General features: G+C 28.9%; 1 protein-coding gene across 1 annotated transcript in view; it reads left to right on the top strand.

Annotated features, from left to right (window-relative positions):
- Nucleotides 1-17500, top strand: part of LOC100205062 (protein furry homolog-like) — a 94921-nt gene that overhangs the window by 35960 nt on the left and 41461 nt on the right. Inside the window, exons 13-22 of the mRNA XM_065813676.1 lie at nucleotides 532-579; nucleotides 714-822; nucleotides 922-3236; nucleotides 3373-3483; nucleotides 4454-4575; nucleotides 7625-7890; nucleotides 8083-8217; nucleotides 8316-8390; nucleotides 9387-9636; nucleotides 15877-16090. Coding sequence (XP_065669748.1) covers nucleotides 532-579; nucleotides 714-822; nucleotides 922-3236; nucleotides 3373-3483; nucleotides 4454-4575; nucleotides 7625-7890; nucleotides 8083-8217; nucleotides 8316-8390; nucleotides 9387-9636; nucleotides 15877-16090 — 3645 coding nt within the window. The remainder of the gene's footprint in view (nucleotides 1-531; nucleotides 580-713; nucleotides 823-921; nucleotides 3237-3372; nucleotides 3484-4453; nucleotides 4576-7624; nucleotides 7891-8082; nucleotides 8218-8315; nucleotides 8391-9386; nucleotides 9637-15876; nucleotides 16091-17500) is intronic.

The following is a 17500-nucleotide window of genomic DNA, read 5'->3' as shown; positions in this document are numbered from 1 at the left end:
AACAGAAAGTGCTAACTAACATTATTTTTGTAATCACATATCATGTTGAGGATTACACAATATTATACAAAAAATAATATTATTATATGATAAAATTTAATGTTTTTACAATTATTTTACACATATTATGAAAAAAATATATTAATTTTGAGTCATTTACATAAATTTTTTTTTGGCTGAAAAAAGTTTCTTAATAAACCAATAAAAAATCATTTGCAAATAGAATCTTAAACTTTAAAAATTTTAAAAATATTTATATCATTGCTGAAATAAATAAATTTTGTGTAAACAATACAAAAAGTATATATTTTTAATAAAATCGCATTAAAAATTTACTTTATTTTGCAAAAATCACTTCTTCACTGTAGGATATGATTATAAATAAATATAAAGATACTAAAAATTTCATTTTTTAAACAATTTTCTTAGATTTATATTCTTTATTCTACTGAATAACTTTGCAAAATATATTTATGTTTTTGTTGTGTTATTAATAAAACAAAATTTCATAAGGAAATATTTTTATATTAGGGTGTATATTATTCGAATCAAATGTGAAGCACATACTATCACAATAAAGTTAGTATTCAATTTTTTTAACCAATCAAGTGTCAAATCTTTATTATTTGATTTTTATAACCAATCAAGTGTCTTTAGTATAATAGTTTAATCAGTATAACTATTCATAAAATTTCTTTTTATGTGATCTCTAGTCGATTACGAAGCATTGTTGATACCTTGTTCCCAAAGAACTCAAGAACTGTATTACCAAGAAACATTCCTTTGACAATATTTGTCAAAATTATTCAATTCATCGCTCAGGTGATTAGTTCTTTTTAACACTGAATTAATATGAGATTTGAAATAATAGTTTTTGTAGAGAACAAATGCAAATACAATTAATTCTGTTTTTTTTTTTAGGAAAAGCTTGATTTTGCAATGCAAGACATTATTTTCGATTTGTTAAATATAGGAAAATCTGTTAAGCAGCTTAATCCAGAAAGAATGAATATTGGACTTCGTGCTTTTCTAGTGATTGCTGACAATCTACAACGTAAGGAAGGTTCTCCCCCTATGCCTAGTACAATTGGCCATTTACCTTCTGGTAACACTCTTAAGGTAAAAAAAACTTTTACTAAATTAACAGAAGAAGCTGCACGTAATATAGGTGTTGTCACTTACTACACTAGTGTAAGGAGAGCGTTAGATACAATTTTAAAAACCTTAGATAGCCAAGTTGGAAAAAGCATGACTTTAATTAATCCCCAAATGGTCAACAAAGAAGTCAATGATTTTATTAGTGGAGAGCGTAAACCTAAAATAGATTTATTTCGTACTTGTGTTGCTGCTATACCAAAATGTATACCTGATGGCATGGGAAAAGAAGAGCTTGTGGAACTGATATCCAGAGCAACACTTCATGTGGATGAGGAATTGAGAAATCTAGCATTTGCAGCTTTACAAGGGTTAATTGTTGATTTTCCTGAGTATCGTCATGAAATAATAAAAGGCTACATTAATTTTACTCTTAAAGAAGTTCCTGATTCTTTTCCACAAATTATAGAGAACTCAATTAGAATGCTTGCACAGCTTTTGATCCAGTGGAGGAATGCAGTGTCTATGCCAGCAGGAAGTAATACAGATAAATATCTTGAAATGTCAATGCACTGCTCTAAGTCACAGGCAGATAGTGAGCTTTCATCTATACACACTCTGCATGCTACTGAAGGATTTGCTTTAGCAATGCTTTGTAGCAACAAAGCTATGATCAGAAAATTAGCTTTTACTTTGTTAAAAGAAGTTCGAATTCTTTATAAAGCTTTATATAATGAAGGCAAAGATGAACTAGTTATAGATGTTTTAGAAAATAGTGCTGTGTATGTAGTGGAAAAAGCACTTGCTAATGTATCTGGATATGATAAATCTTCACTGGGTTTATCGCCACATATTGATTTACAGTTATTAGCTGAAAAGTCTGCTTTACTTGCTGAAAAGCAAGAACACAATATAGCTAACACTATTAACAAAGATTTATGGTCACATTGTTTATCAGGCTTCTTTGATAAAGTTTTTCTTAGTCAAAAAAATTGCTCTTGTATGTTTCATTTTACATGGCCCTATATAAATAATCGAATATTTGTTTTATACTCAACAATGGACCCTAATGCTGACTTTGACTCAATGAAAAGTCGAACTTCTGTTATGTCTTTTCGAGCACCAAGAGTTCAACCAAATCTTTCAGATGTTTGTCTTTGGAGAAATTATCTTATTTATCTTTTTTGTGCTCCACCCCCGACTGTGTTAGTTTCAAATATTTCTACAATTGCTTCTATTTCATCTAATGATACAGATATAAAAACCGATCATAACAAGCTTCCTCCTGACTTTGTAAAGCTTTCTGACATTTTTAGAACTACAATTCTTTTAATAAAAAGTGAAATTTTTGAAATAAGAGAGGCAGCTGTTATTGGACTTGGAAAAACCAATCCTCTTGCTCATCCTCAGCTTATAGAAGAGTTGCAACCTCTGATAAGAGAAGTACTTGATAAAAAAACTGATGGTGTTAGAAAAAAAAGAAAAAAAGACCTGCTGCGTTTGCAAGTTGCTAGAATAATGGCAGCAAATGCAGAGCAGGGCTGCTTTCGCCACAGTTTATCTCAGCCTGACAATAAAGGTGTTCTACATTGTCTCGGAGAATATATTGAGGGCATGAGAAGTATACTGGAACAAGAAAATGAAAAAGACGATGGAAGTTTAATGTCGCTTCGATTAAACTTTTCCAAATTTTTGCACAAAATGATCAAAAGTATACCTATTTCAATGCAAGGCTCACTTTTGAGAAATCAAGGTAGACATCACTTGTTTTTATTGCTAGCTGGTTGGTGCGGACATTTTAATGTTAATAATTTGGGTACAACAACCCAAACTGGTCATCATAGTGTAGAATTAGAGTTCTCTGCATTAGAAGCAATGTGTGCATTGTTGTGTTGTGGTCAAGTTTTTGATCAAAAGGCTTTGACTGTTTCCAATGGTTATCTTTATAAACTATTAGACACCATGTTTCAATCAAACAATACTAATGTTACAAAGTTGGGTCAAGAAACTGTTGAACTTCTGTTAGAAAATAATGAAAGCATACCTGCTCTTTTGAATTTTGTTGTTGATAGATGCTACACAGGAACTCGTGGTATTTCTAATGGTTGCTTTTTAGCTTTAGCTAATGTTTTCAGTAAACAGTATGTTTTATTTTTATGTTTATTTTAAACATAAATTAGCATAAGTTTTCATAACCTTTATCATGTATTTGCATAAATTATTATAGTCATTATATAGCTTAATATAAACATGTATCTTTTCTTTATTATTTGCTAGTTCATATTCATGCCAACTCATATCTTTGCTGTGTGTTGTTATTTTTAAAACTGGGGATCCATGCCAAGAAATAAGTGAAAAAGCAGCACAACTTATTTACATTCTTGACAGGTATATTGTTATGTATCATATTGTCTGAATGTATATAAATGTATCATATTGTCTGAATGTATATAAATGTATCATATTGTCTGAATGTATATAAATGTATCATATTGTCTGAATGTATATAAATGTATCATATTGTCTGAATGTATATAAATGTATCATATTGTCTGAATGTATATAAATGTTGTTTTGATGTTGGTATAATAGAAAAAGAATTATATTTTAAAAAAAGAGTTTGAAACTACGTTACTAAGTTACATTACTACATTTGAAGTTTTTCTAATTTTTATAAAGTTTAATTTGTTGAAGTTGTTTATAAATAAATTAATAAAATAATAAAATTTGTTGAAGTTGTTTTTAAATAAATAAACTGATCTTGAATTTAATAATCAAAAATTACACAGTACATAGTAACATACTAATTACATAAAAATTTACAATTATTAACATAGTATGGAAGTATTATATTTATATAAAAAAGTAATTATTAGTATTTGTTAATTTAACTATTATAAATATAACTTTTATGTAATAATTTTCGGACTAAAATGACATAATGTTAAGTATAATCTACTTTTTAATTGAAAATTAATATTTAAAAAAAAATTCGTTCTTCTACTCAGTTTTCATATTACAATATCAAAACATAATGTCATTCTTCTACTTATAGTTTTCATGTTGTTGTTCTTCTAGTTTTTTTTACTGCAACAAAGCTTTACCAATGTTAAGCTTTTATTTTTGCAGCAAAAAAATTTTATTTTATTCATCTAAAAATTTGTCTATACTTAGACAAATTTTTAGAAAAAAGAACAGTCAAAATTAAATATATGTCGTTTTGTGTTTCAAAAGTTGTGTATTGCTAACTGATAACAGGTTTCAGGGGTGTGAAAAGGAGCGTAGACTAAGGCCTGCCATTTTTTTTCAAAACATGTACTAGATAGTTCTGAAATAAATTTTATGATTACAAATTTAGGCGTTTTTTTGGTTACATGATTCCTTTTCGATCTGGATCTTCTGAGTGTACAAATGGAAACCAAACATTTTCTATGCATCTGGCATATACTCATCCAGAGCTTACACTGCCTCTTATATCAGGTTTGATATATTTGATTTTTTTTAATGGTAGTTTCCTTAGCATTAGTATTCTTTGAGTTTTTATTTTTTGGTTTATTTTTAAAAATTAAGTTTTAATGTTGTCTTTATAGATGAAAATATTTATTGGGTGTTTAATAGGATATCTTATTAAAGTAATTTTTTATTACCACATTTGTTTATCACTTTACAACAAAACTATAGAATTTAGTTTAGTTATAAAGATACATTATTATTATTAATATACATACGTAAAGGTTTGAGCCAAGAGCTTTTATAAATTTGAAAATGCCTAAAGAACCAAAAATTATAAAACACAAAAAACCATTGCTTTTACCAAGTTGTCTTAATCTATCATTTGCTAATATTCATGGTCTTCCAAGTAATTTTTCTTCTGTTGAGTATTATCTCTTGCAAAGTTTAGCAGACCTACTTGCTCTTTGTGAGACTAATTTGAGTTCAGCTGTTCAGTCTTGTGATCTTAGTGCTGTTGGTTATCTTCCTTTAATTCATAATGTTTTTTTCAATCTCTAATGCAATTAGTCAACTTTCCAAATAGCTTTCCAGATTATCCGAATCATTTACTTTCTCTACTCAACTTATGTCTTGTTTTTGATCCTAGTCAGTGCTCAGTTTTTCCACATTCGCCCTTAAGTGCCTCTGATCACGGTTTGATCTCTCTAAAACTATTAACTCATTCTTCATCATCAGAATCCCCCTATCATCCTACCTCTTACAACTACCATAAAGCTGACTGAGACTCTTTCCATGATTTGTGTCTTCTTGCTGACAAATGTGCTACTTATATAACTTGTTGGATTCAGGCTGGCATGGAATCATTTATTCCCACTCAACGATTCCAAGTCAAGCCTCACTCTTCTCCATGGTTTTCCTCTCCTTGTGCTGCTGTAATATCCAATTGTAACCATTACTTTCATATCTATCAGCAAAACAATTCTTCAGAAAACAGGCGTTTATTTACTATTACTAAAAAACCATTGTAAAAAGGTTTTGTCTAATGCCTAAGTCCTCTATTCTCAGGTCACAAAATCTTGTATATTATTTCAAAAATTAGGCTCTCATTTCTTCTGGAGAATCTTTAACAGCATCTATAATAAAGGCAAATCTGTTATTCCACCTGTCTATACTTTTAAAACTGTTCAACAAGTGATTATCAGCGTGTTTTCCAGCCTGCTGGAAAGCAGCATCTGTTATGCCTATTTTCAAAAATTCTGGAGAGTGATCTGACTCATCTAACTACCATCCCAAAATTTTTTCTCCTATCATGCAAGGTTTTTAAGTCTTTATTTAACAAATACTTAATCTCTCATCTTGAATCTAATAGCTTACTTTCTGATCATCAATATGAATTTCGGTCTTCTCGTTCTACTGCTGTTTTGCTAACAGTAATAACTGATAGGTTTTATTGTGCATTAGATAGATGTGATGGGATTAAGGTTATTACTCTAGGCATTTCTAAAGCTTTTGATAAAGTTTGGCATGATGGTCTTCTCCATAAGTTTTCTTCTTATGGTGTATCAGGTAACATCTTTAAGATTCTTCCTCTCCAATCATAACATAAAAGTTGTCCTCAATGGACTGCACTCTTCTTCATATCCTGTAACCTCAGGGGTTCCTCAAGGTTCTATCCCTGGCCCTATACTCTTTAATTTACATCAACAATTTCCCAGAAATTCTCACATCTAAAGTGGCATTATTCGCTGATGATACTACCATTTATTCTTGTCTTGATAAGAAGCAATTTTTAACAGATAAGAATTGCGTACATGAAAGTTTTTAAAAGTATACTTTTAATAATAAAGTTAATTTGTTTTAATGGTTCTGAAGGTTATTGTACTTCTAATGTCATATGATTAAAAATAATTATTCATTGTAAAGTATTATTTTTACAGTGAATTTAATTGCATAATCAACTCTGGAAAAGGAGCTGGCATTTTCCTCAAACATTAGTTCTTTGGAATTCACTTTCTTCATCTTGCTTTCCTGATTCATAAAATTTGCAATCTTCTAAGTTGTCTGTTAATTGTTATCTTGCTCTATAAACTTCATCTTTTCACTTCCAGCTCCAACTCTAATATTGGTTGCTTGCAGCCTTGTTGGAAGCAAAGATGTTTAATAAAAAAAATCTTTAATTTCTTGTTGGTCAAATATGTTTTATTTTTTATAATAAAAATTTTAAGATATTGACATTTGTAGTTTTCTTGTAATGTATGTTAAAAAATGCATGATAAAGTTATGTTTTTCCAAAAAATTTTGTCAATAAACTGAAATTTTTTTTTAATAAATGTATTTTGATATATTTTATTCTTCAGACTAGCAGCTTTTATATATAATTGCTAAAAATTAAGTAAGTAGTTTAAAAAGGATTATATTTTATAAAGTTGTTGTGCATGTAATGTAAATTAACATACATGTATATTATGTAATTATATATATTAGGCATATATAATCTATAAAATTTTATATACATATATATATATATATATATATATATATATATATATATATATATATATATATATATATATATATATATAAAGATATATAGTATAGTAGATTAATGAATATTTTGGATGCAGATCAAGACAATCACAATTATTTTGTCCAATTAAAAAAAAAAGCCACACACAAAGACATTTGATGCCATTGTAGGTGCCATATATTACCAAAAATATATTTCTCTCAAATTATATTAAGCTGGGTCTCAAAATAAGTGAATAAAAATATTATTATTTTTAAATAAATTAAAAAAAATTATATTTTTTATAATTTATTTATTTATATATATATATATATACATATATATATATACATATATATATATATACATATATATATATACATATATATATATATATATATATACATATATATATATATATATATATATATATATATATATATATATATATATATATATATATATATATATATATATATATATATATATATATATATATATATATATACAGTTATATCACTAATACACACATGAGTGTGTATATATATATATATACTTGTTCGTCTTCAGAAATCACATTACGTTTTGAAACTGCAACAATGGTAGGACAGAGGTGCTTATTGCATTTTCTTTCTCCTTGGCTTGAAAATATTGAGCTAGTTGAATTATCGAGTACTCCTGTGTCATCAGAAACAGGAGAAGCATTAGATTTAAATGATATCCGTACTCCCACTCATACTCAAATGTTAAGGCCAATAGTTTTACAAGGTGGTGGTTGGGGATCATCACAAGCATCACAGATGGTCTTAAACAACTTGTTTTATCTGACTGTAAAGGTTCCAAACTTTTTTCATAAATTTTGTTATTTTATATCACAGTAATTGCTTATATACATTATATTGTTGTTTGTTTGAAAATATTAGCTTTAGCCAATGAAAATGTTTTCTATAACCAATAGAGTAGGATTTTGAAATTTTTGTAAAATCGAAACTAAAATGAAAAAATCATTTTATTTTTAAAAATTTCAGTATGAAGAATTATACAGCAAAGAAATTGAAAAATGCTGGTCATCTTTGTGTATTCATTGGGAGAATAACATTGCACGCATTATAGACTACCTTATTATAATGGCAGGGTTGTGCGGCACATCTGTTCTTATTCATGTATAATTGCTTGATTATTCAGATTTTAGATTATTTTATAAAGATTTAGAGTAGCATTAATTATTCCTAAAATTATTATTAAAAATTACTTTTTTTAGGCTAAAAAGATTTGTGTTTATCTTGCAAGAACAAAAAGTACAGCCACTGTTTGTCACCTAACAGAAGAAATAAAGGTACACAAAATTTTTCTTTCAGCATTAAAAGATAAGAAATCTCTGTTTGCAGAGATCTTTTATTAATAATGTATGTTAAATAAAAAAGTTTTTTTTTTATATATAATTTAGTTTCAAAAATATTTATTTAAAATTGATAAATAATAATTTAATAATTTTAAATAATAATTGAGAAAACTAAAAGTTTCTCTTTAAAAAAAAATTAAAAAAAAAAAATTTACTTTTGTAACAGCAACATATTGGTCAAATCTTTAAAGTGCATGTCATTGAAGATGGCTTTTTTACATCCATGACATCCATTTTTCATAGGAAATACCTGATTCTAGTTTCTTTTTAATAAACATTATCACCAGTCAATCCATCTTTGTATACTTCTTTTTTAAGAACTGCTTAAAAATCTTCAATAGGATCGACTTATGACAAGTTTGCTTGGTTTATGTGTTTTAATACCAGCAATATTTTTTGTTTATCTTGATATTTTATTAAATCCAACCCGCAAAATCCAGGGCAGCATTTAGCAAAAGTCTTCGATAAAGTATGGACACAGGTATGAGAAATGGGGTTACCAAAAATGTACAAATGTGTACAAGGGAAAGGGTGCAAGTAAGTATGGTCTCGATCTTTCTTAAAACTTAATTTCTTTTTTTCAACAAAATGCATTAAATTTCATAATTTAAAAAAATTAATATTACAATATGTAACAGAGAAATAAAGATTTTTTTTATTATATATTTTGTTAATTTTAAAAATGAATATATAACCTCTTGAATAATTGATAAAAATAAGTTAAATTTGAAAAAAGTTTTGATAAATGTTTTAAATTTACTTTTTTTTTCTAACTTTTAAAAACTATTTTTTGATGTTTTATTCAGATGATTTACAATTCTTGCTTGTTCTTGTTATTCTTGCTTGTTCTTGTTTTGTGCTTGTTTTTTTTTGAGATTACAAAATCTTATATTAGATTTATAGTAATATTTTTAAACATGATTATTTTAGCTTACTGATGTAGTTTCTAACTCATGGGACCGAATCCCTTCTCCTCCTTACTTTAGATGTTTAAGTAAGCTTTTCTCTCCCATCAAGTTGAGTTCACCACATTCAAGTAGTTTGACACAAAAGCCCCAAGAAGGAATCAAAGAGGATGAAAACACTTTGATTGATGCAAACAGTTCAACTTTATTAATAAATCGGTTTGGAAATGAACGATCTTCATTTGGATCTTCTGGAAAGTCTTTTTCGGAAAATGGTAATATTACTTTTACTTAAATAACAAATTCAAATGTTTTTTATCTTTTCAAAGTTTATTATCTATTTAATAATGCTGAACTTAATAGTAGTAGTAGTAGTGCCCTTTCTAGCATGTTTGACACAGAACTCTTGGCAGCCATTGCAACCAAGGTAATGCGAGAAAGGGTCACATTAAAACCAAGGTGAGGCAAGAAAGATTCACAGCACTTTTTTTTATAAGAAAATGTGAATGAAAGTGCATGCAAATATCTAAATTATGTAAAACTTCAAATTATGTAATGTTTAAACCTATGTCAAGTTTTACAGTTTAACTTTTACTTGAAAATTGCATTTCGGCTACCTTCTTAATTTTGCAATCAAAATTAAGAAGGTATTGCAATTGCAATACCTTCTTAATTTTGATCTATAGCTTTTATCTACCGTTTTATGAAGTCTTTTGATTGTTAAATAATTTTCTTCAGACAACACGCTTGTGTGGCCAAGTGGTTAGCTTGCAGAGTTTCTAAAGCAAAGCACCGTGGTTTGAATCCTACCTCTGGAACTTTTTTTTTTTTTTTAATTTTTTTTTTTTTTTAATTTTCTAAAATATAAAATAAAACACTTTTGAAGTTTTATAGATATTATATACATAACATATGTAAAGATATTATACACTGTAACAAACGAAAGGGAGAGTAATTTGAGCAAAGCTTAAAGTTTCTAAAAACATTGAAACACCGGTAGAAATTTGTTTCACATATGTCAAGATGTTATTCAATGTGCACATTAATAGTTATGTTATTAATGTGCTGAGGTAATTAGCCAGATAAGCTGCGAGTGATTTGAAAAAAAATTATAGTCTAAAACTTGATAATACTTTAACATTAAATAAAATATACATTCACAAAAAAAAAGTTGAACCTTGAGGTACTCCCAAGTTATTAGAAATGAAGAAGAGTGTTGGTCTTTGAGGATGACTCTGTTAAAGTGGTTAGAAAAATTAATTTAATTATCTCAATAACTTTTTAACTGGTTACACCATATGAAGCAAATTTATGGAGAAGACCAGCATGACAAATTTTGTCTACAGCTTTAGATATGTCAAGAGCAATAACCATAGTCTCTCCACCTCCATCTAATGAACTATAAAATCTTTCAGTGACAGCATTTAGCAAGTCAGCCCTAGAGCGAGAGGATCGAAAACCAAATTGATTGTCTGACAGTAAGTTTTTTTGGTTTAAGATTGGATGTGAAAAGTTTGTTGATCAAAGACTCAAAGACCTTGCTAATAACAGAAAGAAGACTGATCGGATAATAATAATTGGAGGGGTCCGAATGTTTTTTTCGGATTTTTGGAAAATTGAAACCACAGATGCCATTTTCCAGAAAGGCAAGAAAACAAGATTCAGTCAAGCATTTGTTAAATAATTTAGAGAGCATTGAAAAAATTTCTATAGAACATTTCTACAGAAGAGTTTTTTTTTAAATATAACTTTAGCAACGGAAGCTTAAGTGATTTAAATGTCTTACAATGGGTTAACCTGTTTAATTTAAATGGTAGGAAGAGAATAACCATTAGAGTCAAATTAGAAGAAAAGTTCTTCGCAATTAGTTCTCCTATATCCTTAGGAGAGGTAATAAGATCAGTCCCATGAATGACACAAGAAATGTTAGACCTCCTCTTGTTAATGACTCTGTTAAAGATTTTCCAAAAATCTTTATAGCCTAACTTCTGAGATAAGATACAGGATTTAGTGAACTGAGAATAATGGAACTTAGCATGAGTCAGCACTTTTTACATTGATTTTTTGCAATAATAAATAGCCATTTGTTCCCACGAGAGTTGAAAAATGATTTTGATTAGATAAAGCAACTGCACAAGAAGGTGAAAATCATGGAGTAGAATGAGGATTAATTTAAAACTGATGAGGAGTAAAGGCTTCCATTCTGGCCTGAATCCAGGAGATTGCGTAGGAGGTGCATTTTACAGCTGAGAGAAAAAAGATATCAGCCCAAGGACCGTCACAAAGGAAATCACGGGATCCCTGTCAGTTTTAGAGTAGTTGTTAGTAGTGCAGCGATCGGGTGAGTCTGAAAAGGAAACATGAGATGAAAGATTTGAAGAGATTAGTCTGTGGTCAGAACCACCATAGAAAGGGAGAAAAAGGAGAAACTGAACACAAGCTAGGATCAGAGACAAGACATAAATCAAGGGGTGAAGGTAAATGATTAGGGCTGTCAATAAGAGATTGAGAAATTCAGAAGTTATAGGCTTTAGTGCCAGCATGGTCAGTGACATTGTAGCCAAGCCATTCAGTGTGATAAGCATTAAAGTCACTAATAACAACAATATTGGCAGACACAAAAGAAATGGACATGGTAAGTTTGATCAAAACTTACATCTAAAAGAGTGCAGTTTTGGAAAGAAGGAGAACAATAAAGAATAAAGAAAAAGTTGATAGAGTAAAGAGGTGCTGAGCGGAAGCACATAAAAGTATGGTCAAGGATTCCAACCTGATTTCATGACAAATAGGTGAATTGATGCGTATGTATATCCCCAAGCCAAGCATGTAATTATTGGAGTCTTGCGAATCAAAGGATAGTATCCATCAACACTGAGATCTGAAAAAGGAATTGCAGAATTTATATTAGTCTCACTAAAAGCAAGTAAGTCTGCAATATGGCATTGTTAATACCCTGGTATTTTACACCTGTTAATGAAATCAGCCTCTCTGAGAGCTTCCAGAGTTCGGGAAGCCTTACTACCAACGAGCCTTTGAACTATTAAACTGAGTTTTAGAGCTGTACCCTCATTAGGAGATTAGAAGATTTGCATAGCCAATTTCAAGAAGACACAAGCAAAAATCTTTGAGTAGAGTCAGGAAGATACTGCATTCATCATCCTAGGCAGGAAACAATGTAAGACAGGTTTACATCTACGCCAGCCTAATAGATAAAGAAGGGGTTCAGGTTGGTTCGCAGTATTTTTTTGCTTACCCCTTAAGTCTTTGCTTAGAAGGCCTTTTACAAGACAGTAGCTGGTTGGAGTTAACATCCTGCCCTCTGCCCAAGATGAGTATTTTTATCAAAACACCATATATAGTCTTTACTCAACCAAGAGCCCCAAGGCAGGTTAACTTTAGCTGGATGCAGTTAACATCTGCCCAAGATGAGTATTTTTATTGAAACATTATCTCTAGCCTGTAGTCAATCAAGAGCCCTAAGACAGGGGATTTTTAAGTCAGAATCTGTTTCTCCTAGTCTTTGCCAAAAAAGATTTTAGAAAAGCATTAGAAAAAACATTAGATTTAACAAAATACTAGAGATTAAGGTGAGCGTAGGTTTATATTTGGAGTTGCTAGTTATTTACTGAGCTCACACTGGGTCAGAGATTTAAACAGAACACAAACATTCATAATGTAACTTACGGGTGAGTGAGCACTGCACCAGAGGTTCAGGCAGAACACAAACATACAAATAATAACATGTGAGTTAACACCGCACTAGAGGTTTAGACAGAACACAAACATACATATAAAGTAAAGTCAGGGATTATCTTTTTTTTGGGTATATCCAGAATTCTGGATATTTCTTTCTTGTTTTTATGGAAGACTTTATGGAAATCCGTTTTTCCGGATTTCCATAAAGTCTTCCATTAAGACAAGTCAAATAAATATTTTTGCAATATATGTATTTTTAAACTTTTCAATTCATTATTTATACATAAAAGATAAAAAATTTCAAAAAAATTGAGAAAGCCATTAGTTTAATGTTAAATTAAGACAAATATGAGAGGGGAAATTTCCGGATTTTTTGTGCTAAATGTTTTACCGATTTTCAAAAAAAGACCCAGATGACCTCTGTAAATTACAGGTGAGCTAACACAGTAACTAAGGTACCTCCAGCTTTATACAACATAGACACAAAAAAATTTAAAAGTAAATGTTAAAATATTAAAAATAAAAATTAAAAAAATAATAATTCTTTTATATCAGGGATTATCTTTATATATATATATATATATATATATATATTATTGGCATGACAAATATTAAGTAGTGTTGATGACAGGAAATACATTTCTTCACATCCTTTGCTTAGAAAACAAATCCCACAAGGCTGCAGAACATGAAACAGGTTGCACTGGGTTACATGTTACCAGTAGTAGGGTGATCATAGACCTGACCTGACACTTAACTGACACTGGTTTAATTTGTAACTTAACAATCTTTGAAAAAATGTTTTTATTATAAAAAAACTTTAGAGCAAAATTGATGTGATTTGTTTTTTGGTATGAACATTGTTTATAAACAAGTTTCTTGAGAGAATAAAAATACTGAAAACTAGATGAACCTTTTTAAAATGTTTCTTAATTTTATTTAGCACAAAACTTGTGTTAAAATCGATTTAAAAAATGTTTCAACTTAAAAAAATTGTCAAAACAAATTTTGTAATTTTGTATTTTGAGGTCATTGAGTATATTATTTTTAGTTAAAGTTTTTTAAAATAAAATGTTTTATAGTACTTTTCAAAAATGCAAAAATAGTATCAAGGACTGATATATATATATATATTTGTGTGTGTGTGTGTGTGTGTGTGTGTGTGTGTGTGTGTGTGTGTGTGTGTGTGTGTGTGTGTGTATATATAAAAATAAATATATAAATATATACACACACACACACACACACACACACACACACACACACACACACACACACATGTATATATATATATATAAATATACAGTATTGGACAAAACATTTGCAACCAACATCCAACAATGCTAAAAAGTGTTCCTAATTTTACATGTCTTAAAAATGTAACGAACTGTACTACCACAGCAAACAGTTCAGGAGTCTGGAGTCATAGCATGCCATAACATGAGCAATCAGCTGACAGGTGACAGCACACAGGCAGAATTTTGTTGACAAGTGCCATTTTGCAGCAGACAAAACAAGTGCAACTTTTTTGGTTTGTTTCATTTTCTTAAGTCTGGTCCGTGTCAATGTCACGGAAGTTTTTTAATAATTAAAGGAAGTATCCAGAAGTTTCCAGAAGCATGCAGAAGCTTCCGGAAGTTTGCAGACCGTGAAGCATGGTGGAGGCAATGTAATGGTCTATTTTTCTGCTAACGGCCTAGGTCCAATACATCGAAACGATGGAGTAATGGACCGTTTCATGTATAAAAATATCCTAAAAGATGTTATATTACCTCATGCTGAATGGAATATGCTAATAAAATGGGTTTTTCAGCAAGACAACGATACGAAACACACTGCAAAAGTAGTCAAGCAGTGGTTTCAAGACAACCACCTATCGGTGATGGATTGGCCGCCTAAATCTCCGGATCTCAACCCTATCGAGAACCTGTGGGAGATCGTCAACCGCAGGATTAATCGTGAAGGTGTTCGTAATAAGGATCAGCTGTTTAAACAAATCCGAAAGGCCTGGGCAGCGATTCCACAAAGTTTCATTGATCACCTGATGGAATCTATGCCTCGAAGATGCAAGGCTGTGATCGACAACAAAGGATTCGCCACAAAATATTGATAACGAAATACAGCTTGGTCAACATTTTGTCGAGTTGCACTTGTTTTGTCCAGAAGGAAATCAACTTTTTTTAATTCTTTCGATTAATTTATTAATTTTCGTGTATAAATAATGAACTTTGTGATGAATAAAACTTGAAGAACTTTGTCTCTAAACAGTTACATAGTTATTTCTCTAAATTTAAAAATGCAGCACTTTTATATAAAGAAACTAAATTAGCATTATTTGGTTGCACTCATTTTGTTCGATACTGAATATATATACACACACACACACACATATATATATATATATATATATATATATATATACACGCACACTTATATACATATACATATTACATTTGCTTACTTGCTTTAAAAATTCAAACCTGCTTTTATCAGAAGAAAAAGAAAAAAACAAAGAATAATGAAAAAAAAGATTATTTTTCTCTACTAGACATGATAAAAACAAACTATAAAAAGGTTATTTTTTATCTTGATAGATAGATATCTATTAAGTTAAAAAATTACCTTCTTAATAGTTTATTTTTATCATGTCTAGACACCATTGCATCATAAGGAAAAACTTATTCTATTACCATTATATAAAAAATTTTCATTAATAAAAGAATCCTTTTCTTGGTCCATTAATGACCGTTATTTTATATGTTTAAGTTTTTGTCCATTATTGAAATTTATTTAATATTTATTGTCTGTATTTTATTTAGTTTCGGAATCTGCAAAAGCTAGTCAAATTGCAGCTTTGATTGAGCAACAAAAAAAAGCTGCAGGCTCTTCAGAGATGTGGATATATCAATGGGTTATAAAAGTTGATCTATTAAAAGGAGATGGATTGCCATTACCAATGCCTCATAAGTTTCAGTATTTTGCTCCAATAACTCAGTTATTTCCTCTCACATCGCCCCCTGCTCAATTGTACAGGTATATTTGTATAGGAACACAGCATAGTTTTTTATGTTTTTTTTTTTTTACCACACATTGAAGTCAATAGTTAAAAAGATATTGTTTTTAAAAAGCTTAAAAGTGTGTATCCTCTACACACTAATATTTACAAGTATAATATTTGAGGGTGCACACTTAAAGCTTATAATATTTATAAGTTTTAAATGTGTCAAAACAATAATAGTGAGTAAAATAATGAAATAATAAAGAACTATTTTATAATTAAAAAAACCCAGCTATTTAAAGAAGCTACTTTAAATACTGCAATTTTGTCTTTTCAAAAATTCGAAATAGTTTTTTTTTAAAACTCAATAACTTAGACATGAAAAAATTATATATATACATATATATATATATATATATATATATATATATATATATATATATATATATATATATATATATATATATATATATATATATATATATATATGTATATATATATTTGCAATTCAAAGTCTAAGAAGTTAATACTGATATAAGAAATAAGATCTAGTTATAATAGAAAATTAATATAATTTTGAAAAACGAATTTGTAAAATATACAAAATAGCATAAAGTAAAACTGTGATATGATTTTCAATTTTTCTTATCTTAACTACTTTAAAACATAAAAATTCAAAAATTAGATAAAAATTATTCAATGGGAGCAGTGTTTTTCACCATAAGGTACTTACTTTAGAGTTCTAAAAGTTTATTTTTTCAATTATGCAACAAACTTTTAATGAAAACAAAGTTATATTACTCTTCCTTGTTTGTCAATGAAGTCGTTATTTCATGAAATCCTTATTACATGAAGTAATTATTACATGAAGTCATTATTACAATACTTTGCAGATGGTTAGATGAATTTGCAGAAATTAATTTTGTCATATTTCTACAAAAGATATGTATATGATGGTCATCTGTGATTTGATTTATTGAAAATTATGAAAAGTTCCTGGAATTTTTAAATAAATAGAATTCCACTATTAAGAAAAAGAACAAAAGGAAGGAGAACATTTTAGAGAATAGTAGCAAACAATTAATTCATACTATGATTTCAAAATCCATCCATAACTCACACAAATGCAAATAATATTAATTTTCCAACATTCAATGGCAGTAATTATTGGAGCCTTAAAAAGATTTATATCAAGGGCAATTTTTTTTTTCCAAAAATGCAGTTTTTAATAATGAACATAAAAAATCAGATTTAGAGGTAATAGCATAAAAAATTAGATCTAGAAATAATAGTTTAAAAGATTAGATCTAGAGGTAGTACCGTAAAGGATCAGATCTTGAGGTAATACTTAAAAAAATCAGATCTTGAGGTAATAACATATAAAATCAGGTCTAGAGGTAATTGCTTAAAAGATCTAGAAGTAATATCATAAAAATATTTTGTAA

The sequence above is a fragment of the Hydra vulgaris genome, chromosome 12 (assembly GCF_038396675.1).
Source record: "Hydra vulgaris chromosome 12, alternate assembly HydraT2T_AEP".
In the NCBI taxonomy this organism is placed as follows: Eukaryota; Metazoa; Cnidaria; class Hydrozoa; order Anthoathecata; family Hydridae; genus Hydra; species Hydra vulgaris.
This window is presented reverse-complemented; position numbering and strand designations above follow the sequence as displayed.